Source organism: Mus musculus, chromosome 2 (assembly GCF_000001635.26).
Source record: "Mus musculus strain C57BL/6J chromosome 2, GRCm38.p6 C57BL/6J".
In the NCBI taxonomy this organism is placed as follows: domain Eukaryota; kingdom Metazoa; phylum Chordata; class Mammalia; order Rodentia; family Muridae; genus Mus; species Mus musculus.
Window position 1 is genome coordinate 60,440,807 of NC_000068.7, and position 27,371 is coordinate 60,468,177.

Genomic DNA, 27,371 nt, shown 5'->3' on the forward strand with positions numbered 1-27,371 from the left:
CTCGAAAGATGGTCACTAAAACTGCCTCTACAGATGAGGTATGGAGGCATGGCTGCCTTACACAAAACCTTTTTTTTTTTTTTGCCTAAAGGAAAAGCTTCTAAAACCATTAGGATGTGATAGTGACATCTCAGGTCCCTCAGAAAACTGGTGCTTAAAAAAACAAAACAAAACAAAACCCAAAACCAAAAACCAAAAAACCCTACCCTCACTTTTAATAACTTTTCAATTGAAGTTCAACAAAGAGAGACAAAGATGACTTCACAAGAAGAAATTTACCTTATAGTTAAAATACAGCCACCCCTTGGGGCATGTCCCAGGCTGTGTCGGCGGCTTCTCCTTCTCGATGACCCATATCTTCACTCGCTTACAGATGCTGGGCAAAGGAACAGAGCAGTTCTCAGTCCCCCAGAGCCCTGCAGGAGGAGACAGGTCAGAAAGTCTCAGGAACAAGGAAGACTCCACCCAAGTTCTTATGGGTTGCTTTTCATGGCTGCTCTGATTTTTCATTTTTTCTTTTTTGAAGTCTGGAAACTGAACCAAACTACTAATTACAGAGATTTCTAGTGACACTGACCTGGGCAAGGTGAGACCTGAGTAATTACAATGTAAGAATATAAGAACTTTTGACTAAAGTAAACAAACGCTAAAACTGAAACAGCATTAATTTAAAGTCCTACGGATAATTGACTTGGGGCACGAAATAAGATTTCATAGTTTTTAAGTATCCAGCTTCAGTATACAGGGGAAATGATTCTAAGATTGTCCTTTGTAAAGATTGTAAAACATCTCTAAACTTTATAAAATATCTTCAGAAAATGCAGGTTGGATATACCCAATCTAATTTCTAAAACTGGCAAAGTCCATCTTAGCATCCCCAACCTGAAAACTCCAAAACATGTCTTATCTTACTCGGATAAAAGATCTTCCGAGTACATACTAATACAGAAAGGTCAAGTCAGGAACTCCTCACAAAGGAAGATTTCTCAGTCTTGACCCTTAACTGAGACCGGCTCCCATAGGAGCCTGTCTTCTGTAAGATAGAGCCCCAGCTTCCCAGCCCCCTGCAAACTATCTTTTAACTTAGGAGGGCTACAGTTCCAGAGGAGAGGTGTCAGGGCACGTAAGCAATTGCCTGAGTAGAAGCCGAGGTGCAAGGCAGGCTAAGCTTCTTGTATCAGAACAGGAGTAAAAACTGGGGCTTCTAAGGTGGGGCTGGGCTGTGATTGTCACTGGAATGCTCAGCTCTTCTTGCAAATAGCCCTTTCCACAGGCTGTTGTGACACCTGCTGGTAAAGCCAGCAGATTAACTACAGCTTTCTCCTAACTCTGCTCGCCCACAGAGGATTTCCTCTTCATTTCTTTTCTGACCAAGTTAGTTATGAATATGTTTTTCTCCTTATTACTTTTCTTTCTCTCTCCCTCCCTCTACCTTTTCCCCTTAAAATATGGCTTGATTCAGCCTAGATAGCATTGTTCTTAGAACATACAGAAGCCAGTCTCTAGCTTCACTGTACCATGGGATCCAATTTGCAGACAGGTTTTCTTCTAAGATGTGCATTCATCAGAGCCAGAGATGGTGAGGATGGTGGGACAGTGACCCGGGCATAGGTGTTTTATTTAAAGACTGTTTATTTTTATGTGCACTGGTGTTTGCCTGCATGTATGTCTGCATGAGGAGGGTACCAGATCCCCTGGAACTGGAGTTACAGACAGTTGTGAGCTTCCATGAGGGTGCTGGGACTTGAACCTGGGTACCTTAACTGCTGAGTCATCTCTCTAGCCCTAAATGTAGGGTATTCTTCTTCTTCTTCTTTTTAATGTGAGGGAAGATGGAAGTAAATGTCCCAGAGGTTAAAGTGTCAGTCAGTGTACAAACAGGAAAATAGAGATGTATGAAGAAATAGCTCCCCACTGAAGTCTCACAGAGAATAGCATCTACAAGGCACGTTTTTTCCCCACTGTATCTGTCCAAATTAGTTAACTCTTAATTGTTTTGGGTGGGTACAAGAAACATTTTTTTTTATATATTTGATAGGGAAATGCATACTTGTCTTTACCAAAAATACTTATTTTTATTGCTTTGAATGGATGTATGTGGACCACGTGTGTGCCTGATCCCAGAGGAGGTCAGAAGAAGACATTTGATCTCTGGAACTGGAGTTACAGATAGTTGGGAGCCACCACATGGGTGCCAGGAAACCAGGTCTTAGCCTCTGGACCAGAGGTGCGTGTCTGTAACAGTGTCCGTAGGCTCCCTTCGGGTTCTGTTGGCTCTTGAGGACTTACCTATCTGTAAGTTTACAGGCATGTGAGTACATGAATTTCATAGTATGAGCAGTCATCCAGACACCTGACAACTTGTGAGACTGTACAAGATCAACAGAAAACAAAAATAACCGCATGGAGGAGACTGGTAACCTCTAGAGGTGGTTGCAGTATAAACCCAAACATCAAAAGGAACAGTGACCTGTTATGGAAGATATGAAGACACATCGCTTTCTCTGGCTATCCACTCTTTCTTCTCTTCCTTTGTCCCAGTTCTGGAATATCACGGGCGACCCGTTACTCCACCTGTAGGAAAGTTTACAGAGATTTATTTTTCCATGTAAGTGTTGTTATCACTGCGTTTGTGAGTATTTGTGCTGCATGTGTGTAGATGCCTGTGGAGTCCAGAAGGGGGCATCAGATCTCCTTGAGCTGGAGTTACAGGTGATTGGGAGCTGTGCAGTGTGGGTGCTGAGAACGAAATTCTGAAAGAGAAGCGAGTGCTCTTAAGCACTGAGCCATCCCTCCAGCCTCAGGAAAAAACCAAACCAAACCAAACCAAACCAAACCAAACCAAACCAAACCAAACCAAACCAAACCAAACCAAACCAAACCAAACCAAACCAAACCAAATCATTAAGGTCTCATTTTGCATGTTCAGTATCTGCATCTATCCTTGTAGTTCTGGGGTATAGACTTGAAGGATAACAGTTTATTCAATTTGGTTAAGTGTACTGCACTGTACTCACAAAGTTTTCTAAATTTAACTTTATACTGTGTTTTTATCTCTCTCTCTCTTTCTCTCTCACATACACACAAAATAGGACAGGCAGAAGCCTGCACAGGAAATTGATATGTTTGTCGGATAGTTTGATGATGGTTTCATTGGTACTGAACTGAAAAGCACTCATGCCTATTGTTAGACGAATGAAAATTTGTAAGTTAAGGATAACAGGTGAAGGCCATTCAGCGAATCGATTATCAAAACCCAGCCTGATCATTTGGCACACACAACTTGTCAAATAACGTTAAACATGGATTAGTGTCGGTCCGTACTGAATTTGATCTCTGGCTCCTCCTTCTTCAAGTCCGATCCACCACTTCACACCATACTTTGTCAGCTATTGAAGGGAAGGGAGAGAGAACATGTCAGTGTTTGATGTTCTTGTTTACATTGTTCTACTATTTGGATCAATGGGGTTGCTATTGGTTTTTTAATTACTACAATGTTACCAGGTTATGTAAAGAAGAGTAACGAGCTAAGGGCTAGTGTCTAGAGAAGTCGTGAAATTGAATTATTCTAAAGCATTCCCTGTTCATTATGAAAGAGAATGATAGTGAACCACTGAAAATATTTCTGTTTCATTCAACTTGAAAGGCAAGGCTTCTAACTCTGTGAGAAGTCACGTGACATAAAAGAGAGACGGGTACCTCTTCTGACTATAATTAGTGGCTTCTTCTCTCAGTGATTTATGGAAGCTCCCTGCAGATGTCACATTTATTTGACAAACAAGGTACAAAGACATTAACAGAATAAAGATTTAGAGTCTAAGCATATTAGTCTGTGAACCTTTAGACAGTGTCCACACTGAGAGAGAGAGAGAGAGAGGAGAGAGAGAGAGAGAGAGAGAGAGAGAGAGAGAGAGAGAGAGAGAATAGGACAAAACAACCCTACAGAATTCCAATGTCTGAAAGCTAGCAAATTATCCATTTTATTAGTCTACAGTCAATTATTAATCACCCAGTCTAAGCACAGTGAAGTATCAAGTGGAGAAGCATGGACATGCAGGCGCACACTCACGTACACACTGCACTGCAGATATCATGCTGGACTTATGGTCCAGGAAATTGAAGCCTTCTCCTTAATCACAAAAGAGGAAGGGACAGATGAGCTTTCACTGAGCCCTCTCGAGCAGTGTGCTTTACGGCGTATCTGCTCCCTCTGTATGTGTATCAAAATTCAAATTAACTTTTATATGCCCAAACCCTATTAAGGTTAAGGCCTTATGTATTTAAATTTGTACTCTTATTTCCTTTTGGGAGGGCTTGGGGATACATTTTTAAGATACATTATTTATTTCCATATGAATTGCAAGTCACTACCACAGAACCTGATAGCTTGCTAACATTCTTATTTTGAAACAAGTGTGCTTTTACTTCTTAGCCAGCATGGCTGTCTGCCAGAGCAGCAATTTGAGAATATTGCAAAGGGGGAGCCACTATAATTTGAGATCCCTGAGGCACTGTTCCGTGGGCGTGTTCCCACATGCTGAATTCAGAGCCCCATTTTCATACTTTGGAGTGCTTCCGTTGAGATTGGCATGGATACGGCAGGAAGACTACAACTTAATTGCATCTAAGGAAGGCACATGGGCAACAGCAGTCAAAATCATAGCCTGACCACTCACTCTCCCAGTTTAGGACCTTTAAGGGGAAGTTATAACATTTATATCTTCTTTTTCTTTTTTTTTTTTAATTAGATATTTTCTTTATTTACATTTCAAATGTTATCCCCTTTCTTGGTTTCCCCTCTGAAAATCTCCTCCCCCTTCCCCCTCCCCCTGCTCACCAGCCCACCCACACCTGCTTCCTGGCCCCAGCATCCCCCTATACTGGGACATAGAGCCTTCACAGGACCAAGGTCCTCTCCTCCCATTGATGACCGACTAGGCCATCCTCTGCTACATATGCAGCTGGAGCCATGAGTCCCACCATGTGTTTTCTTTGGTTGGTGGTTTAGTCCCAGGGAGCTCTGGGGGGTACTGGTTAGTTCATATTGTTGTTTCTATGACATTTATATCTTAAGTGGTATATTTATTGCCACCTGATTTAAGATATGATCATCTGCCACATAGTGCATCCCAGCTGTGACATATGTGGTAGAGAACTTTACAGGACAAGCTGAAAGATGACAAAACAGCCTGGTATGGAAAAGTGAATATTTTAAATGTTAGCTAGGTATATACAGCCATAACAACTGAAACCTAATAATAGGTGTTTGAAAGAAGAAATGTAATATGAGCATGCATTTCACAAATCAGTTATATTTTGTTATGCTCAAGTAGCCTTATGGTTAACTGACAGGAAAGGTCATTTCCCAGTGAGCTAGACACACAAGCCAACATAATCATCTACTCAACTTTCTTCAGCAAAGGCAATCTGTCATCTCTTAGGTTTCTACCAAAGTGATCAAGGGCGTTAGTTTAAGGGTTTAAACAGCCAGATTTTAAGAAGTAATAGATTTGATATACAGTTTTAGAAATGCTTACAAACACAAAACTTAAAAGAGTGAATTGCAGTTTTAAAGTGCAAATACTGTATATGACAGATACAAGTGATTGATTGGTAAGCCAATCAAGTCCTCTGACTCTCAAGTGCTGTAGCTTTTAATGTTTTCATCGTTGATCAGAAAGAGAAGATTAGAGAAAAGAAAAATATTCAAAGCTCACTCTAACACCCCATGGTCTATTATCAGAGATTCAGAGAAAACATAAGCATCCTTCAAAAGAAAAATTGTTTTTGTTAGAAAAACTCTACCCAGCTTTCTATCTCATATTAAATTCTTCTACACTCCAAATAAATGTTATTTTTGCCTTTCACAGTCTTAGTGACTATTCTTCATAGAAAAGTGATATGAAACCGTGCTATTTCAAAATAATTATTTATTCTAACTTTTTTGATGTTTTTTTTTGGCCAGGTATGGGTCAAAAGTGAGCCATATCACCTTTGCTGAGTTTGATTCCTCATCCTAGAGTCAGTAATTTCCCCTGCATCCACCAACTTGGCAAGCATATTGGTAGACATGAGACATCTTACGTGTGAAACACTAATGCTCACCATAAATACCACCGTACTACTGACAACCAAAAGTACCAATCGTGGGTAGAAATAAATACTGCTTGGAAATCTACAGCCACACCGAATGTAGATGTCTCCTCCCTTCCCAGTCCTTAATATTGAAATCCTAACTCACAAGATGACATGCTGGGAAGTGTGAGCCTCTGGAAAGTGATTAGATCAGGAAGCCCTCACGAGTGGCGAGAGTGGCCCAGAGAGTGAAGAATGACTCTCACTTAATACCCTTGCTATTACAGAAGAAACAGAAGTCAAAGGGGCATAACCAACCCACGTCCCCATAATTTTCTATGAATCTGTATAGTCAGAGGGAAAAGAGTCTGAAAAAAAAGAAAGCCAGGACTTTTACGGAAACTTAAATGAATGTGTAGAGTCAAATTTTAAAAATATCGCCTCCCCCAAGGACGGAAGGTGTAAACTATGAATTCTGTGAAGTGATTTGTGTTCGTGTACCCCTTTGATTTTGCTGTGGATGAATTCTTGCTCCTGAGCAGAATAAATTGTGAGGAAGTCACTTCGCAGCCAGCCGCAGACAAACTCAAAGGTGGCCCACTCCGCTGGGTGGGTGTGGAAGAGGTACTCGGCGTTCTGATAGAAGAGCCACGGCGCATCTGCAAGGAAACCGTGTGATCATGAGGATGCTCTCAGGACCAGCGAGAGATGTAAGGCGGGCTTGAAGGAGTGTGGGCTGTGATTGACTCCCAGACTGTAATCTGGTCGTTTAACATTTTAAAAAGGGGGTGTAAGGATGTATGGATACACGCACAGATGTGCATGTGTGCATACCTATAATTCACTTATTTTCTTAGTCTACCTCACTTGAGAACCCTTCACTAGTTTTCTTCTTTTTTTAAAAATAATTCTTTTTTAAAAAGATTTATTTGTTTACTTCCTCTTATTTCAGTATGTAAGTACACTGTAGTTGTCTTCAGGCACACACCAGAAGAGGACATCAGATCCCATTACAGATGGTTGTGAGCTACCATGTGGTTGCTGGGAATTGAACTCAGGACCTCTGGAAGAGCAATTGGTGCTCTTAACCATTGAGCCATCTCTCTAGCCCCCTTCACTAGCTTTCATAGGCCAGGGATAGATCCATATTTTAAAATACTATGCCGTGAAAATGGAGGCATGATGTTAATTTCAACCCCACTTAATGAGTATATCTATTACTTTGATTATGCCCTTCTTGATCTGCTGATTTGAACTAATCAGTCCCAGGTTGATATATAAGAGAATGGGTGTGTGGAAAGATAGTATAATGCACTAATACCAGCCTCTCCTTGGTGTGATTTAGAAGTTAGAGAACTGTCAAGTTGGCCCTTACCGTACTGGTACCAGTCTGGAAACTTGGGTCTCACATCTGCAGAGCAAAAGCAAAACACATTGCCTGAGACTTCTGCAGAGTTTCTGCACTCCCTCAGCTCTAACCATGCTATTCTTATGTCACCTTCAAAAACATAAGTTTAAGGCCAGATATGCCCTGTACTGTCTAGACTGTGAAGAGTTAGAATATGCAGGGGAATCTCCCGAGTCCTAAAACAAGGACCTAGTCACATGCCAGCGACTACTGCGTGTGAGACACTGTGCTGGGTGCGTCCGCACCCTCAGAGCGCAACACTCCTGTGTGCTCGTGATGTCAGAGGGATATTTCTTTCATCTGTGCTTACTCTTGGTGACCTTCATTCCTAATGCACAGCCTGGCACAGGGTACCGAACTGTCTTCCCTCCTTTGACTGTGCTCCCGGCTTTAACTAAGCTAGCGTAGCTAGGTTCATCAGGCAGGTTGTTGGCAGTGTGGCTCAGGGCTCTAGTGCTGAGATTATGAATCTCTGGGACCCTTCATTTGAGAAAGTGCTGCGTATCATTCAAATGCAAACATACATACAGTAAAGAGCTGGTACCTCTTGGAATTCTGCATATCCACTCGTGTTTGGAGGCACAGTTCGAGGGCAACAATGTTTTGTTTGCCTTATACACAGCACAATTTTTTGCATCTTCTTCAAAATAAGCATTGTCTAAAAATGAAGAGACAACCTGCGGCAGACGAAGTTCATTATTCCTCAATGATGATTCCCCCCAAAAGGAGTTTCAGAAGACTCAAGGCACCCAGGAATGTAAGCACTGTTGGCAGTGGCTCTCAACCCGTGGGTCGCAACCCCCTGGGGGGTTGAACAATCCTTTTACAAACCATCCGAATACTCAGGCATTTACACGACGATTCATAACAGTAGCAGATTTACAGTTAGGAAAAGCAATGGAAATCATTTTACAGTTGGGGGTCACCACACCATGAGGAACTGAGTTAAAGGGTCAGAGCTTTAGGAAGGCTGAGAGCCACTGTTTAAGGGACTTCAGAGGAATCTTCAGAAAAGTCTACATGTCATTCCAGGGTAAGATTGATCCACATTTCTGAAGACTAAGGGTACTTCACATTTTTTTCCTGTTCTTTTTTCTTACAAAAAGGTATGCAGAGCTGTGGAGATAGGACAGCTAGTCAGGTGCTTGCTGTGCCAAGCATAAGGACAGGGGTTCAATCTGAAGCACCCACATTGATGATTAAGGGGAAAAAAATCCCGTAGAGTAGTGCATGCCTGCTATCCTAGTACTGCGGAACTGAAGGTAAGAACCCCGGGCTTGCTGGGTAGCCAGCACAGCCTAATTGATAAGTCCCAGGGTTAGTTGGGAAGTCCTGTCTCAAAAAAGGTAGAGTGTGGTTGAGAAAGACACCTGACATAGACTGCTGGCTTCCCCACACATACAGATGTGCTCAAACGTGCATGCACACAAGAATCTTTCTACTGTTTTCTCCAGAGGAAATCAGATGCACACTTTATTCTGAGCTTGTAATGTCATAGTGGTTTGAATAGCAGCCCCCCTTGGCTCATAGGGAGTGGTACTGTTTGCAATGATTAGGTCCTGTGGCCTCGGAGGAGGAAATGTATCACTGGGGGCGGGCTTTGAGGTTCAGTTGCAGAGCCTGGCTCAGACTTCTCTCTCCTTCCTGGTATCTGCCAATCTGGCTGTAAAACGCTTGGCTCTCTTGCCAGCAGCATGTCTGCCTGCGTGCCACCACGCTTCCTGCCATGTGATAATGGACTAAACCCCTGAACTGCAAGCCAGCTCCAATGAAATGTTTTCCTTTGTAAGAATTGCTGTGGTCGTGGTGTCTCTTCATGGCAAGAGACCATTGACTTAGACAACTCTTTCCTGGGGTTTGGGGTAAGCTTAGAGTTTTAGGGATGTCCCAGATTTTGGTATCATCTTTGATGCCAGTTATTTGCTAAGCACTTAAATAAAATGCTAAGCATTATGTTTTAAGGACTAAAATCTAAGTCTTTTTGCTTGTTTTAGTTTTAGTTTTTTGAGAAAGGATCTCAGTACTTAGCCTTGGCTGGCCCAGAACTCATTGTATAGACCAGACTGGCCTCAAACTTATAGAAATCCACCTGCCTTTGTCTCTCACATGCTGGATTAAAGGCATGTGACTGTATGCCTGGCTCCAGAGATAGCTTCCATAAACCAGAAAACTAGCATTGTTCTGAGTGACCACATATTATATATAATTCCTACAACAGATGTTTTTAAATGAGGTGTAAACCTTTTCAACTATTTAATGATTACCTGACAGAAATGTAGATGAACCACAAATGAAATTAAGGTTAAAATGTAGAAAAATAAAAGGATGTATTGAAACCACTTTGAACTATTTAAATATGCACAGAGGCACGTATCAGCTTATCCGGTGCTTCTATCCTCATGTTAGGAGAATGACGTGAGTTACGTCCAGTGGGCTGTGCTGAGCATCATCAGAACATCAGTGCGTGTAGTCTCATCAGTGCGCTTGCTTCTTAAGCAAATTGTTGTCCTTCTGTTATGAGCGAGTTTGAGTGACTAAAAGAAAGTATTTCAACTTCTAATGTGCTTCGTTTTATTCCCCAAGAGCAAAATGGCTTTAGCATCCCTTCCATTTCTGGGTCTCAGCTGCTTCTTTAGCAAAAGAAATGGGCAGAGCTGAGGGATCCAAATCCTCTCCACGTCTTTTTACACTCTATTCTTGACACTCTTTTTCAAAGCAGCAATGTTGGAGTGGAAAATGGGGCTAGGATCATGTTTAAACTAGCATTTCTCTGCTATTATTGTTCCCTGTAGAAGCACACAGGTTTTCTTGTTTGGTTGTTTTTTTTTTTTTTTCTTCTTCTCTTCTTTTAACTCTCCTCTCAGCTGCAAATTTGAACCCTGTCCTTTGAATAGGCTTTCCCCACCCCCCTCCCAAGCTGGTCTTTATCTACACTTGGCTGCTGGTATTGTACAAAGTGGGACAGCCCTGGACAACCTGTGTGCAGATCCTGGCTGCCCTGCGTAGTACTTTATGTGGATTAATTGTTCTATTGTCCACTGGCACAGGCTGTTAAGAAGGTCTGGGAAACAGAAGCTGTCTCAAATGGTCCCTGAAGGCTGGCTCTAACCGCCCCCTTTCAGAGTTGAAATGGTGTCATGTAATTTTCCTTGTCACCTTGATAGAAATCTGAGAGTTCCTCAGTGCACCTGGAAAAACAATGCACCTTCCAGGTCCTTTCTCCCTTTCCCAGAGTTTGTGAGTATGGAGTGGACTGAAAAGCAAACCTTTGCCCTTCTGAAACTACCTGGTCTGAGTTATTTCTAAGTCTGATGCCCTTTGTCCTTTTTCAAAGATAGAGTAAAAATATTCTCAGTCTCGGTCTCTCTCTTGGTCTCTCTCTTGGTCTCTCTCTCTCTCTCTCTCTCTCTCTCTCTCTCTCTCTCTCTCTCTCTTTGTGTGTGTGTGTGTGTGTGTGTGTGTGTGTGTGTGTTGGGGAGTGGGGACAGGCAGAGACCAGAGAAGGGTGTCCTGTGTCTTTCTCTCTGTTGACCTCTCTGCATTATGGCTTTGACAGAGGATCTTCTCACTGAACCAGAAACTCCCCGCCGTTCTGGCCAGGCTGGTTGGCCAGTAAGTTCTAGAGACCCACCAGTCTCCTTTCCTTGCTTAGCTCTTTATGTGGGTACTGGAGATTTGAACTCAGGTCCTCATGAGTACAGAGCAAGCATGCTTTCCATTAAGCTCTCTCATAAGCTTCTGGGTAGTTTTTTTCTCACTGTGACATGGAGAAAGGCTACATACTCAGACAGTCAGGCAGTCTGCAGAAAAGGAGGGTGGCTTAGAAGCCTGGAATTACTGTAAAGACCAGCCGTTTCCCTAAACTGGGAAGCAGATTAGGGGAGTATTTTTGGAGATTTGGATTTCCTTTCAGGATGAAATATAGGCATCTCAGAACAGTATAGTCACCTGAGATTTCCCAGGACCTTGGTACAACCACTGTCTTAGCCAAGGCCTAGGCAAGTTTCCCAAAGTGCTACAGCCACTTCCGGGTCCTCTTGGTTGTTTTACCGAGTGAGTCCCAGACCGCCTGGCTCGGCTACATCTCCTTTATATAGTGTGAAACAACTTACAGGTGACCCGTCAGACCACGCCCAAGAACCAGCATTCAGTGGGTTCCTTCTATTAAATCCAATCCAGAACTGCCTTTCCTGTGTCCTGGGAAGAGAAGAAACAAAAGTGTTATTTTCAATCTCATTCCCAACATCAGATGGAAGGTTCTGCGAGCCGGTGAACCGTGAACAGAAGGAACCGACGCTAATTAGCAGGGTCAGACAATAAATGGATCAAGCATCCTTTTGCATGCAAAGTCCTGGGTTTGTGAAATGAGGGGAGGTGTCTAGACTCACATGCTCCTGTGTGGCTTGCTCAGAGCTCATGGGGAGAAAAATAAACATATACTGAGAACAGGAACTTGTCATCAAGAATGGAAACATCCTTCAATCAGGCCATGAGCACACGAAAGTGTAAGCTGCCTGGAAATCCTAGAGCTTAGCATCGCTGGATGACTTTAAGTGTGCTACTACTTATGGCTGGACTTTGCGTTCTGCGATGTTTTCCTATGGTTTGGTTTATTGCTCTTTTGCCAACTGTTCGTGTATTTTATACAGGTTTATTCCTATCATCCCCATCTACTAACAGGGACACACAAAGTTTGTGGAGTTTTTTTCCTTCCAGTTTCCAACATAAATAACTCTGAGGCAAATCAGCCTGGGCCATGGTAGATTAACTTGAGAAGTCACCACTGGTTTAGACTGGGCAAGAACACTTCACAGAGAATCATCGTCCCTCCTATTAGGCAGAGAACAAATCTGTCAGATCGCGGGGTACTCAATAAATCAAGCAATAAAGCCTAGTTGTACAACGAACCATCTCACTGAGATAATTTTCTGAGAATAATTTTGAAGAATTAAAGATTTAAGAGACTCAGAAGTCGTGACAGATGCTTTCTCATGCTTAACGCAGAGGAGCGCGCTCACTCTGCGGGGTCAGTTCTCCCATGTGTTAGACAGAGGTCAAAGTTAAATGGAAAGTCTCTGCGGTCACTGGTGCCTGGGTGCCTACTGGTGATGTCACACTTCTGAGAAGATGAGGGTGACCTGTGGAAGCCAGGCCAGGGCTGTTAACCTCCAGGACGCGGGCTAGGAACCAGCTTCACACTCCCCACACTGGGAACATTTGGTCTATTCCTCACTGATTTTCCCGTTCTTTGTTTTCCCTGTTCTACTGGCTCACAGAAGACAAATTGATATTTATTTCTCTCCACTAATTTCCTAAATTGTGTAATTTTAAAATAACACACATTTGACACAGCTGAATTCCCTTCGTAGCATGAGCAAAAATAAAGCATAAATCATACAACTTTCATGTTCAGATGCAAAAGATCAATAATTTGAAAGATGCACAGAATTCTGGTAGGAATTTTAAGTATGGACAGAAAGAATGTCATTACCTTCAATCTTTAAAGGGAGAGTGTTTACAGATCTGGTCTATGGGCAGAATGTGTAAGCATGGCTTGCAAGGGGTTAAAGTTCCAAAGCACAACAGAACATGGGACAGTGGAGGCTGTCCCTCAGAGCCCGAAAGCACCCCAGTCAGTGTGGAAGCTTCTTCAACACCAGTCTCACAAAGTCTGAGGTGCCATAGAGGGCTCTGTCTCCCAAGGTGCCCAGTATGTAGGCTCCGACTGAAACCAAGAGCTTAGGTCAGTGGTTCCGGTACGAACAAGTGGTTCCATGGGCTGTTAAGATTATTTCAGAGGGAAAACCATTTGTAGAGAAAGCACTTCTTGCTAGAAGTCTTCGTAATACTGATTATTCATAGCATATTTCTAATAGTGTACATTTTTTTTTAGTTTTATTTGATCCCTCTGATGTTACACCCCTCTCAAAGAACAATAACAATAGCTTCTCCACCAAATCCTCTCCATATGGAACCACTCTAAGATCACATGCAAGGTCATTTTTTGTAAACATTAAAGGTAAATAATTATGGGAGTACTTTATGAAGCCTTTAGTTACTTCCAATTTAAACTTAGTTAACAGGGTTGGGAATTTAGCTCAGTGGTATCATATACCCTGGGTCTGGCCACAAACAAAATGAATAAACCAACCAGCCAGCCATCTATCCATCCATCCAACCAACCAACCAACCAACCAACAAAAACCAGACTACAGTTATAACTGCATGAGCATGGGCAGTCTAACAGTTGATACACACTAATAGGTGACCATTGATTTTTTTTCAAATGTACAATTAGAGCGCTGGTTTGGATTGTTTTTAAACTGATGGAATTCCCTTCCCCAACCAAATGAACTCTAATCTATGGAAAACCCTTATCAGTGGAATGGGATTATGTTTTCTGGGGGCTCGAAAGCAAGGAACCAAAGCTCTGCCCAAATAGTCCCATCTAATCTAAGACCCCCTGAATCCTCAGAGAACATGTTGAAAATCCACCAAACTAGATACAGTTAGAAGCAAAGCTCTGAAAATATCTGATAGAAGACACAAAAAAATATTTGACTATCTAAACAATGATCATTTTTGCTCTTTGTTTTAATGCATTGTGAACTTGGTGCAGTATAAACACAAAACTATATGAGGATCATATTTTTCTGTCACAAGCAGTGACTAGCTATTTTTAAAAGCAAAACAAATGCTGACATTGTAAACAACCACTTGGGATATTCATCCCTAAGAAGGCACTGCTAAGAGACAATTTTTGACTATAATCTTCTCAAAATTAGTAAGTATTTACCAATTAAATTTTGAATGTAGAAGCTCATTCACGAAATTTTCTTCCTCTATATGGGCAAAGCTTGCGAGGTGAGCCCCAAACTCCTCACAGAATGCTTCTGCTTCTCTCCACGATCTTTTCATCAGGACCTTTTCGCTATGAAACACCTGTAGAGCAACACAAAGCTGCCAAGTGCTCCTTGTCTTTACTCTATTGCGGGGGCATTCAGGGGAGAAGTGGAGACTTCCTCTATGCTGAGCATGGACTCTTTCCACTGAGCCAGACATCTGCCCCTTTCTTATTCATCATTGAAATTTTGATTTGAAGGAGTAACATATATCACACCAGAATATGTCTAGTTCTTAAAAGATTTTCTGCTCCCTCTACCTTCCTTGGCTTCTTTTTCACTAAACCTCTTATGACAGACATAGAGCTTTCTCTTTTTGTTTGTCAGTATATAAGGAAAATCAGGTCAAGAGACATTAAGAATACAGTAAGGTCACACACCTATAAACTTATAAACTTATAAACACCTATAAACTTGGCTTAGGCCCAGAATACCTTGTTTCTAGAATCCATCCATTTCTATTCTGGCAGCCTGCCTATGGCAAGTTAGAATTCAAGAAACGACAATGACGTTGTTGGATCCATCACAGGCAAAAATAAACAATGCCCAAGGCCTTGAGCAGGTCTGTTTCTAGGGTCTTTGGGCCTTTGATGAGCTGACAGCTCCATGATGTCTAACTTCTCTGCCATGTACCAGCTGTTGTGGTACCAGGAAGCAGTTGCTTTTGGAGCATCTGCTTTTGTCTCACGATCCCGCAGGAGGCCGAAGACCCAGAGCTCCCAATCTGGGGCCTCTGCACCCTCACTGTTTGTAAATAAGGTTGCTAAGCTTGACCCCCTGATGCTGCACATACAATCTCTGGCCAGCTTTCCCTGGGCTCTGATTTGCCGAGACCAGAATGAATGCCTTTCCAAATCCTGTGGACCACAGCACAGCCTTTCCATCTTTTAAATGATACGTCAAAACTTGCCTCCTTTGGGAACCTCTGCCTGAATCACTCTAAATTCATAAATCCACCATCACGCGCATCGGGCACAACTTGCATTTTTGACATGTCAGGGTGATAGATAGTAAAATACCACTGTACCGCTAGTCCCAAGACCCAGGGATTTATTCCAACTCTGTCAATAAATAATTGTGATCTTGGGCCAATCACTTCATCAAACTGGCTTTGATTCACTCATTTCTGAAGTTTAACTTATTGCTCCATGAGGTTGTATCTGGGTTCTTTATTTACGAGTTTTATGTAGGGATTTCTTGTGTGTACATTTTAAATGAAGAGCGTCCAATCGTGTTTCTGGTTACATTCCTACGGCAGTGTTTGTGGAGTTCTGTCTGTCTCCGTCTTGGATGTGCCCAGTGGATGAGGAAGGACTTTCCCACAGGTTTGGAGAATTTCTCCCTATCAGATGAACCAAGAGAAGACTACCAAACATGAGACTAACTTTTAAAACGTGGGTATTTCTAATAAGACAGTTGTGAGAATTGGTTTAAATCTCGGATCTAAAGCGGATTTGCAAGCAGACATTTCTTCCAGGATTTTGCATGTATATCATGTGTACGTCTCATGATATATATAGATAAATAGAACATTCTTAATCTGGAAATTGAAGTTATTAGCTGTTCTTAACATCTAAAACTTGTGTGGAAGTGACATTCTTGCCTTCTTACTGTTGTAAGTGGGTAGACCATTTCATGTTCTAAACACTGCATAAAGTGACCTTCAGGCCATATGTACATAGGGTATATAAAACAAATTTATTTTGTATTTAGACTTAAGTCCCAATCTTAAGATATCTCCTTATGTATATGTAAATATTGTAACACCTTAACCTCCAAACCTTCTTGCTTTAAGCATTTACGTGCACCCCCCCATATATGTGTGTGTGTGTGTGTATAATGTAAATATATAAAATGGAGAGCTGGATCAGTGGTTAAAAGTACTGACTGCTCTTCCAGAGGTTCTGAGTTCAATTCTCAGCACTTACATAGTGACTCATGATCATCTATACTGGGATCTGATGCCCTCTTCTGGCATACATGGAGACAGAGCACTCATATACATAAATAAATAAATAAATAAATATGCAAATAAACCTTTAGGGAAATTACGTGTATATAAATATATATCTTTATGTAAATATATACATAGACATATAGGTACATATGTATATATACATACACAAATACACATACATACCAACCATCCATATTACCTGGTTTGTTCTTCAGGTGTCTAGCAGGTTTTAAAGTCTTTCTTTAGTTTAAGAATTATTTTATAATAGTACTTTATGTGTGGCTTACAAACAATACAGAACATCACAATGTTAATACCCACTGCGTGCTGGCTTCCTTTATTTGCTTCACGCTTGGCAATACAAACAGCACTGACTGGCCTTTGTACTCATTATAGGAAGACAATTTCATAAGTGACCATGGCTGGCCTTACTTTGCTCCTTCTTGATTGCAAATCTGGTTTAGAGTGTACTGAGAATGCCACACTCTGAGGAAAGGAGGGACTGTCCTTGTCCCTCCCAGAACAGGGACTCCTGCAGTGTTTCATTCCAGTGGACCCAAGTCGTTTGTGAGGCATAAAGCCCATAGAAGAGCGCTTTCCTAACCCCTGAGCTGGGGTAGAAATATAGTCAATCTGCCATCCTGGGTAGCTGTCCTGAGCCTCAAGGGATAGGCTTGCCAGGATCCTAGGTTTCTAAGGTTTCTTGTAGCCTATCTGTGAACAGTAAAGTAGATATGCCTGACTTATAGGAGTGGTCTGCCATACTGGACTTGAACTCTGGCAGGTGAAATTGTACAAAACTTCCCACCAGTTCTAGGACCTGGTCAAGCATTTAGAATCCTTTCCTAGGGTGCTGACCTCGTGCATAGGGCTCTATTTCTTGGGATTGATACTGACACATGGTATTTCTGTTTTTAGTGACATTGGGGATAGCTGCTATTTAAAAAGATTCAGAATTATTTGGAATATAAACACAGGAGAGAGGCAATGGATAGAGGCTATGCATATGCTGTGTACCAGGCCCTGTGACAGAAAGCTTAGGAAAAAAAAAAAGGGAGAGGACCATGGACCAAATGAATATGCAGATAGTTTTGACATCACCTTGAAGCAACTGGCCAGACCAGTGGCTGATTCCCAATCCATATAGCAGGGGTGAAACGGCCATCTCTCTTCAAGCTCTGTTTTCTCCCAGATTTTGACTGGTGTCTTGCACAGAGACATTGCCTTAAAGTCGCTACAATCCTTCACTTCCCAGCGACCAAGTGAACTTCCTCCTCGTACAACAACGCAGCCACCACGATTGCCTAAAAGCAGAAAACACACCATCTTAATATAATATGATTGGAACAATTTGTGTTCCAAAAGACAGCTCTCTGGAGTTTTGAATAATTGACACATCACAATGAAGCACCAGAGAAGAACAATGGAGATGAAGAAAGATGCTTCATTGGCACAATTATCTCATTTCTCTTCATCTCTGGAGAGAAGAACAGAAAACAGGATCATGAGCGAAAAGAGGCTGTGAAGCCTGAAATTTGGACATTGTCTGCTTTGAGCTCACGTGGTGAGTGATGGGAAGTGAGGTGCAATTCCGACGTGAAGCTGAAGAATGCCCCACCGCACCTCATTTCGAGGATCACAATGAGAAGTGCACAATGCTCATCCCCTGAGATCGAGGTGCATCAGGGTAAACTAGTCAGATGAATAATGGATTCAAGGCAGACAAGAAACACAACAAAGACCCAAACTCTAAGCCACAAGCCATGGAGAATGGAGAAAATGAGATAAAGTCTTGAAATGGGATCTCAGGGGGTTGGAGGCAGAAACGGCAGCTATCAGGGAAATGAAGGGAGAGATGGCTTCTAAAGGAGACACAAAGCACACTGAGCTCAGTGAGTACTGTGTAAAATATTAGAGGTAAAATGTCTTCAGTTATGGATGAAACTTCACTTGCTCTTTTGTGTGTGTTGAGCACGAAATAACTCTTTCATAGAAACAAGTGTTCAGAATTCTAATGAAGACTTTGAAGACATGGATTTATTAATTAGTCCAGGCTGGGTATCATATTTGTGATCTTCCTTTCTCTGTCTCCTGAAAAAAAGTGTGGACCACCATGCTTGGCCCATCAAAACAACATCTAGACTAAATGAAGTTTCTTAAGTTTGTACAAAATGTATACAATTTATAGGACCACCAAAAACCTACATTTCACATTCCAATGGATATTAGTTGAAAACAATCCTGTTATAAAAATTGGATGAGACCGACAGGAACTGAGGAGCAGCCTGGGACAGGATCCTTCCAGTTTCTGTCTTTGGCCTGGAGCTGACCCTGTGCCACAGCTCTCCATACCCAAATCCCACTGGGAGAGAGCTGGTCTCCCAGAAGTGGTGACACACCTGAGAGCACAGTTGAGACCACCACTTCTGCTCAAATTCCTGGCCCAAGCGGGACCTTCCCAGAGCCATCAGGACACAGGAACCAAGGAACAGCAGGGAACAGGATCCTTCCACTTTCTGTCTGTGCCCCAGAGCAGACCCTGTGCTACAGCTCTCCATATAGAAATTCCACCTAGAGAGAACTGGTGTGTTCCAGGAGTGCTGACACATAGGTTTACAGGAGGAAAAAGCCACAGCCAGAGACAGCCAAGACCAGCTAACACCACAAATAACCAGATGGTAAGGGCAAGAACAAGCAACAGAAATAAAGGCTGCTTGGCATTATCAGAACCCAGTTCTCCCCCTACAGCAAGCCCTGGATAGCCCAAGACACTGGAAAAACAAGACTCTGATTTAAAATCACACCTCATGATGATGATAGAGGACTTTAAGGACATAAATAAGTCCCTTAAAGAAATACAGGATGCCTTAGTCAGGGTTTCTATTCCTGCACAAACATCATGACCAAGAAGCAAGTTGGAGAGGAAAGGGTTTATTCGGCTTACACTTCCAAACTGCTGTTCATCACCAAGGGAGTAAGGACTGGAACTCAAGCAGGTCAGGAAGCAGGAGCTGATGCAGAGGCCATGGAGGGATGTTACTTACTGGCTTGCTTCCCCTGGCTTGCTCAGCCTGCTCTCTTATAGAACCAAGACTACCAGCCCAGAGATGGTCCCACCCACAAGGGGCTTTTCCCTCTTGATCACTAATTGAGAAAATGCCTTACAGTTGGATCTCATGGAGGCATTTCCTCAACTGAAGCTCCTTTCTCTGTGATAACTCCAGCTGTGTCAAGTTGACACAAAACTAGCCAGTACACAAGAGAACACAGTTAAACAGGTAGAAGCCCTTAAAGAGGAAACACAAAAAAATCCCTTAAGGAATTACAGGAAAGCACAACCAAACAGGTGAAGGAATTGAACAAAACCATTCAGGATCTAAAAATGGAAATAGAAACAATAAAGAAATCACAAAGGGAGACAACACTGGAGATAGAAAACCTAGGAAAGAGATCAGGAGTCAGATGCAAACATCACCAACAGAATACAAGAGATAGAAGAGAGAATCTCAGGGGCAGAAGATACCATAGAAAACATTGACACAACAGTCAAAGAAAATGCAAAATGCAAAAAGCTTCTAACCCAAAACATCCAGGAAGTCCAGGACACAATGAGAAGACCAAACCCAAGGATAATAGGTATAGAAGAGAGTGAAGATTCCCAACTTAAAGGGCCAGTAAATATTTTCAACAAAATTATAGAAGAAAACTTCCCTAACCTAAAGAAAGAGATGCCCATGAACAGACAAGAAGCCTACGGAACTCCAAATAGATTGGACCAGAAAAGAAACTCCTCTTGTCACATAATAATCAAAACACCAAAAAATGCACAAAACAAAGAAAGAATATTAAAAGCAGTAAGGGGGAAAGGTCAAGTAACATATAAAGGCAGACCTATGAGAATTACACCAAACTTCTCACCAGAGACTATGAAAGCCAGAAGATCCTGGACAGATGTTATACAGACCCTAAGAGAACACAAATGCCAGCCCAGGCTACTATACCCAGCAAAACTCTCAATTACAATAGATGGAGAAATTAAGATATTCCATGACAAAACCAAAATTACTCAATATCTCTCCACAAATCCAGTCTTACAAAGGATAATAGATGGTAGACACCAACACAAGGATTGCTGATAGGAACCTGATACAGCTGTCTCCTGAGAGGTTTTGCCACATCTTGATCAATATAGATGCTGATGCTTGTGGCCAACCATCGGACTGAGCATGGGGACTCCAATGAAGGAGTTAGGGAAAGGACTGAAGGAGCGGAAGGGGCTTTATCTGGCATCAATGGGAGGGGAAGCCCTTGGTCCTGTAAAGCCTTGATGCCCCAGTGTAGAAGAATGCTAGGGTGGTGAGGTGGGAGTGGGTGGGTGGGGGAGCACCCTCATGGAAGCAGGGTAAGGGGGGATGTGATGGGGGTTTGCAGAAGGGAAACTGGGGAAGGGGATAACATTTGAAATGTAAGCAAATAAAATATCCAACTTAAAAAATAAAAGAGGAAGGAGCCACAGTTAAGGGAACATCTTCATGAGATCCAGCTGCAAGGCCTTTTCTCAGTTAGTGAGGGGATAGCCTAGTCTCTGTTGGGATGGATGTGGTCCTGGAAAGTGGTTTATAGGGGAGTATGTGGAGCAAGCCATGTGAGTAAGCCAGTAAGCAGCATCCCTCCATGGTTTCATCCTCAGTGCCTGCCTCTAGGTTTCTGCTCAGTTTGAGTTCCTGTCTTGGCTTCCTTCAGTTATAGACTACAATGTGGAAATGTAAGCCAAATAAACCCTTTTACTTCTTAAAAACAAATTGGATGAGACTAAGGACTGGTTTAGCTAGCTGCTTCAAGGAACAGTGCCATTGTCCCTGTTTCCCCTTGAGTGCAGGCTGATCATTCAATGAACGAAACTGACATTCAACAACTACCAGAAAGGATGCATCTACAACATGCTGGGATACAGGGTAGGGTCTTCTCAAAGCAGCCAGGGGGTTGGGGGAGCTCAGAAGGAGAAACAGAGTGTTCCCAAAGAGCTCTGTCAGCAAAGAGTTTGGGAGGTGCCATTTGAGCTGATTTTTGAAGGATGAAAAAGGAAAAGGGTTTTCAAGGTGGCCTTATAAAAATCAAGTGACACTGGAGGAGAGGGTACACCTGGAGACTCCTCATGACAGTTTTGGACATAAAAGCATTTTAAAACTATGAAGTTGTTTGGCATGAGGTATGTATCTGCTTTAACTTCCCCTTAGAAGAAATGGCCACTTTTTATTTTTAGATAGCAGGTAGCTAGAATTGTCCTTATGTATACAGACAAGCTTATGCATCAGACAGACCCACAAAGGTGAAACAAGCAGTTGTACAGCAGGAAATACACTAAGCATGGCTTACATTGAACAAAGAAAAGTGTTGGGTTATACAAAGGCCAACAGACATCTACAGTGGCCCAGACAACTACTCAGAACTCATGATGGAGTTGGGATAGGGTAGGGAGGAGGTAGGCAGCCCAGTTCATGACAATGTTTTCTGGTCCAGTGAGTATAACTTTGGGATGAGGCCCGTCACCCAGCTGGATCGTAGGCACTAGAGGGAAGGTATCTGCTTTCTGAAGTTAAGTTGAACTGTGGAACCCAGATGTAAGGCCCATATGCACTACTACACCACTGGGCTGTTGTGGTCCGTGGGAAACAAACAGCTCATCTAATCCCCCCACCCTTCCTTTGAGGCCTCCTGTTGGGGCTTTCCCACAGAGGTAGGAGGCCTTCTAGAAAGAATTTCTAAGCCTTAAGTCTGTGATTCTAGTCTCTGCACAAATATTTAATAACTTGACATTTGAATGGATTAATTAACCACAACAAGTCTTGTTGAAACTAGATAATCCCTTTTCTACTCATGGGTCTTCATGAAGATCAAATGAAATCATTATTAAAAAAGGACTTTGTGAAACAGAAAGCTAGCACCATCTTTATACTTCTTATGGGCGTTTTTATTACAAAACTGGGATTTTTTTTTTTTAATGATATAAGTTCTGCTGTGTGCTCAAGAATGTTTAAAAGGTTTGACTCAGCAAGTTTACAGTAATACTTTTTTTGTTGGCTTTGCATTTTGTCTCACTTCCCCGCATTAGACAATGATTAACTAGCTATGTTTTTAGATGCTGTGGATATTCAAGTCATCTTCATTAGTGAGGAAGGAGATGTTTGTGGCCCACCATGAAGATGGAAAGTGCTGCAGGAGTGTTATTGGTATTCTAAAGTGGTTAACTTAATGTATCATTTGACCCAAATTTTAGTGTCTCAGCCCCAGAGCAGCAGTAAACTGGTGTAATAAAGGGATGTTGGGCTAAGGGAGACACACAAGGAATTTGTAAGTCAGTTTGTGGGGAAGCTTGCCGAGCCAAATAATAAGGGAGGGATAGAAAAAAGGGGCAGAGGCAGGCTTCTCCCAAAACACTGCCTTTCCATTGGATAACCCACTTCTCATTGGAGAAGGACTGATACCATCCCTCTCCTCATTGGTGAACCTTAAATCTCACATTTTAATGCATTCTCTTGACCCACCATTCCACCCTGCTCCCCTTCACCATCTCCCTAAACCACCAACAGAGAGACTTCCTGTAACTACGAAACTCAAATTCATGAATCTAGATTTTCCCATGTGCGGCAGCTAATCACAGAAAGTGAATTGAGCTGTGGAAGCTATCAACTTTGATCTCTCTGGTCAAATCCTTAGGTATAATCCAACCAAATCAAATCAATTGTGGTCTCAGGGCAGGAAGGAATTGTTCTGGGGCATGGCGTCTCTAGAGAGTAATTTGACTTGGTCTGGTAAGTTGCTTCCAATTCCCTTCCACAGGACTCACACATTCTTACTTCTAAGTCTCTACCTGCCTCACCTTCCCTCTCCCCTCCCTCTTCTACAGTAAGACAGAGCTTCTGGGACAGGGAAGGTAAACTTTGCTGAATACCTGCAATCTGCTTAGCACTGTGTCAGCCACTCTATGCTGTCTTTCTTCTGTTTAACTTCTAAAACTCTCAGAGGCAGAGACTCTGGTAGCATTTTCTGATAGTAAAATTGAGGCTCAAAGATGTAATAACTTGCCACAGGCTGCAGACTTAGAGCACTTGATCCTAGCCTAGAAACTGGACTTATCAGAGTCTAACTGTGAGATGGTACTGAAACCCAGAGATGTATATACAGCTCCTAAAGGAACAAGTTCCCTTGAGGCTATGGTCCCTCTGGTACTGCTTAGGTCTCATCAGCTTGACATGAACTGACACATATATGTGAGGAGGGAGCCTCAGTTGAGGGCTTTCCTACATCAGATTGGCCTGTGGGACATTTTCTTGATTGCTAATTAATGCAGGAGGCCCAGCCCACTGTGGATGGTGCCATCCCTAGGCAAGTAGACCTAGGCAGTAAAGAAAGCCAGAGTGAACAAGCCACTAAGCAGCGTTCCATCAAGGTCTCTGCTTCAGTTCCTGTCTCCAGGTTCCTGTCTTGAGTTCTTTGATGATGGACTGTTATGATCAGAACATGTAAGCCCCATAAACATTTTCCTTCTGTCTTACATAAGCAGTTCTTGTAAGGGCAAACATTTAATTGGGGATGGTTTACAATGTCAGAGGTTCCGTCCATTATCATCATCGCAGGAAGTATGGTGGCGTACGGGCAGACGTGATGCTGGAGAAGTTCTACATCTTAATCTGAAGTCAGCCAGGAGGAGACTGTCTCTCACAGGCAGCCAGGAGGAGGCTTCTGATTCCACACTGGGCAGTTTTTGAGCATAGGAGACCTCAAAGCCCATCTACACAGTGACACATTTCCTCCAAAAAGACCACGCCTACTTCAATAAGGCCACACCTCCAAATAGTGCCACTCTTTATGGCCAAGCATTCAAACACATGAGTCTATGGGGGACGTAACTATTCAAACTACCATACTTCCTAAGCTGCTTTTGGTCAGTCTTTTAGGAAAGCTAGTGAGAATAGGCCTCCTCTTGCACTAAGTTCACGTCCTGTGTACCACCCACTTCTAGTACCCTCCACCCAGCATGGTTCTCTCCTTGTATTGCCACAAGATTCCCTTGAAGAACGCCTATCACTGGTTACCTTGCTTGGCTATGAAGCAACCTGCAAATGTGCTCAGAAACAAGGCTGAGCACATACCCAGTATGTGGCATTTCATTTCAAAACCCAGAGGAGCCTTAAACCTGACCATGCTGACCATGGTTTATCAATGTGATGGGTTTCCTAGCCCTTGCACTGTGAAGGGCACCTTGAAGGATACAAGTCTGTCTGGCTTTGCTGGGGTCCAGTTGCCCTTAACTGGCAGGTTTCAACTGATTTGGAAGAACTAGTGCCCAGGTACCCTGGATGGTCCTACATGACTGATCAAGGAATGGTCCTGATGCAGAGCTGAAGTTACAGAATGCCATGAAATAGTGATTTCAGGCCTTCTTTTAATCTGTTGGGACACATCTGAGGCACACACTTACCCTAGAGAAGCTTTGTGCCACCTTACGAGGAGACGACCTCCTGTTTGCCCCTGCAGGGCTCTCTTTACTAACTGGATCTGTTCTCTCAGATCAAAGAACATTTCTGTTTCTATGCATTATTCTCTCTCTCTCTTTAATCAGTAGCAATGGCTAGTGTGGTTCAAAACTAGCTTTCATGGTTTAAGGAATGTTCTACTTCTCTCAAAATGCTAAGGCTGGAGAGTCCTTTTGCTGTTTTTTAAAAAAGGAGAATGTCAGAGTTTCCTGGTGTTGAGAGACTTAAGGATTGTGGCATAAAAGAAAATACAGATAAAAGGCAAATTAAGCAATAAATCTGTGGTCCTGAATTGAAACCGAAATTATGGGTTTGAAAAAAAAATCTCATCCTCACATGTGCAGTGCAAGCAAACACACAGGCAACACATTTCCCAGACCTGTCCAAGGAAATAGCTGATAAACAAGAACAAACTCACAGTGAGCCCCCTTATGGCCAGATTAGTGTAGAGATTACATTTCTTCCCATCAAAGGAAAACCTGGGGCTTCCTGATGACCTGGTGCAGGAATTCACTTCTGGTCATAGCAACAGCAAGGGCATGTGGAAGACTGCAAGGGTCGCATCCTTGAAGACATTGCCATCCAACAGACAGGGCATGAGTGCTAGGAACAGCTGCAGTGGATGGAGATAGACCAATGCTTAAAGTACTTACTTCATTGTGAGGCTGGAGGCACCCCTTAGCCTCCAAATACTCACTGTTGGAAGACACTATCGAGGAAATAATCCTTCTGGAAACTAGAAAACTAGGAAGAGAAATATGCGAAGCATCTATGCTGGCTTTCCTATACCATCTGTACCACAAAGCAAAGAAAACTGTAAAGAGTTGCTTTCTTATGGAAATATCCCAGCTATAAATTGAGACACTTAGAACAGGCCAGGAGATGCAGTTTGGTAGGGGAGCCCTTCCTTATCAGGAAAAGACCTTGAGTTTAGTCCCCAGACCAAAACAAGCAACAACAAAACCGTACTCTGTCAAATCAACAAATCTACATGTTGATCATCAAAAACTTCCTGTCACAAAGAGAAAATTGGACATTCTGATTCTTTACACAAAACAAGTAACTACCTAAAAATAGTTTTTCTCAAGTAAAATAAACCTCAATATTGATCAGGTCTTTGATTAAACAATGAGGTGTGGACTTTAGAAAATGTATAGGATGAATAACCCTCTTACATCAGTAAAGACACTACAAAAGGAAAAAGGGATGGATAAGAAACCTAGATGTTAAAACAAACTTTAGGAAACTTTACTAATATATTATAGTATGTAAATGTTATTTAGATCCTTATCCAAACAAACCTTAAATATACTACATAGTAGTTAGAATATATGTGATTATCTATCTATCTATCTATCTATCTATCTATCTATCTATCTAATTTAGATATTTGAGCATTAACTGAACGATTCATGACATTAAAGAATTATAGTTTCCTGGAAATCAGTTTGGCAGTTCCTCAGAAAATTGGACATAGTACTCCCTGAGGACCCAGCTATACCATTCCTGGGCATACACCCAGACGATGCTCCAACATGTAATAAGGACACATGCTCCACTATGTTCATAGCAGTCTTATTTATAATAGACAGAAGCTGGAAAGAACCCAGATGTCCTTCAACAGAGGAATGGATACAGAAAATGTGGTACATTTACACAATGGAGTACTACTCAGCTATTAAAAACAATGGATTCATGAAATTCTTAGGCAAATGGATTGAGCTAGAAAGTATCATCCTGAGGGAGGTAATCCAATCGCAAAAGAACATACATGGTATGTATTCACTGATAAGTGGATATTAGCCCAAAAGCTCCAAATAACCAAGATACAATTCACAGACCACATGAAGCTCAAGAAGGAAGACAAAGTGTGGGCGCTTTGGTCATTCTTAGAAGGAGAACAAAATACTCATAAGAGCAAATATGGAGATAAAGTGTAGAGCAGAGACTGAAGGAAAGACCATCCAGAGACTGTCCTGAAAGATCCTGACAGAATGTAAAAGGTCACAGAAGCCCTGAAATTGGCAAAAATAGATTTCATTGTTAGTAGAACTAGCTTCACTGATTAGAAAAATAGAGGTGCACAATGCTCTGGCCGATCCTCGAACCTGTGTGTCTGCCAATGTTCTGACCAGGTGTGTGCCCATTGCTGCACCTTCATTAGACTCTTTCCTTGTCTCCCTCCCATACCCATTTCTTGAAGAATCAATCATTTTAGAATAGATATTGTTTAGATCTGGAAATCCCCTACTCCCCCCCTTCTCCTTTCCCCTCTGAGGGCCTATAAAAACTGGGACCTCTTTCCCCTTGAGCTCGACTCCTCTACCCCTGTGTGGGATATGAGTCGTCCCCAGAGCTCTGGCTTTCCCTGAATAAAGCCTCATGTGGTTTGCAACAAGCTCGGTCTATCATGAGTTCTTGGGTGTCCGCTATTGTCCTGAGGCCTGAGCGAGGGGCTCCTTTCGGAGTCTTTCAGTCCCACCTGCGGATTC

At 42.4% G+C, this 27,371-nt stretch overlaps 1 protein-coding gene across 2 annotated transcripts in view; it reads right to left on the reverse strand.

Moving 5' to 3' along the window:
• Nucleotides 1–27,371, reverse strand: part of Pla2r1 (phospholipase A2 receptor 1) — a 135,784-nt gene that overhangs the window by 23,264 nt on the left and 85,149 nt on the right. For both annotated transcript variants that reach the window (NM_008867.2, XM_006498928.4), the window contains 9 exons: nt 17,444–17,646; nt 14,280–14,425; nt 11,596–11,680; nt 8,028–8,160; nt 7,451–7,486; nt 6,577–6,734; nt 3,325–3,389; nt 2,471–2,574; nt 280–416 (listed from right to left, as the gene is read on the reverse strand). In NM_008867.2, coding sequence (NP_032893.1) covers nt 280–416; nt 2,471–2,574; nt 3,325–3,389; nt 6,577–6,734; nt 7,451–7,486; nt 8,028–8,160; nt 11,596–11,680; nt 14,280–14,425; nt 17,444–17,646 — 1,067 coding nt within the window. The remainder of the gene's footprint in view (nt 1–279; nt 417–2,470; nt 2,575–3,324; nt 3,390–6,576; nt 6,735–7,450; nt 7,487–8,027; nt 8,161–11,595; nt 11,681–14,279; nt 14,426–17,443; nt 17,647–27,371) is intronic.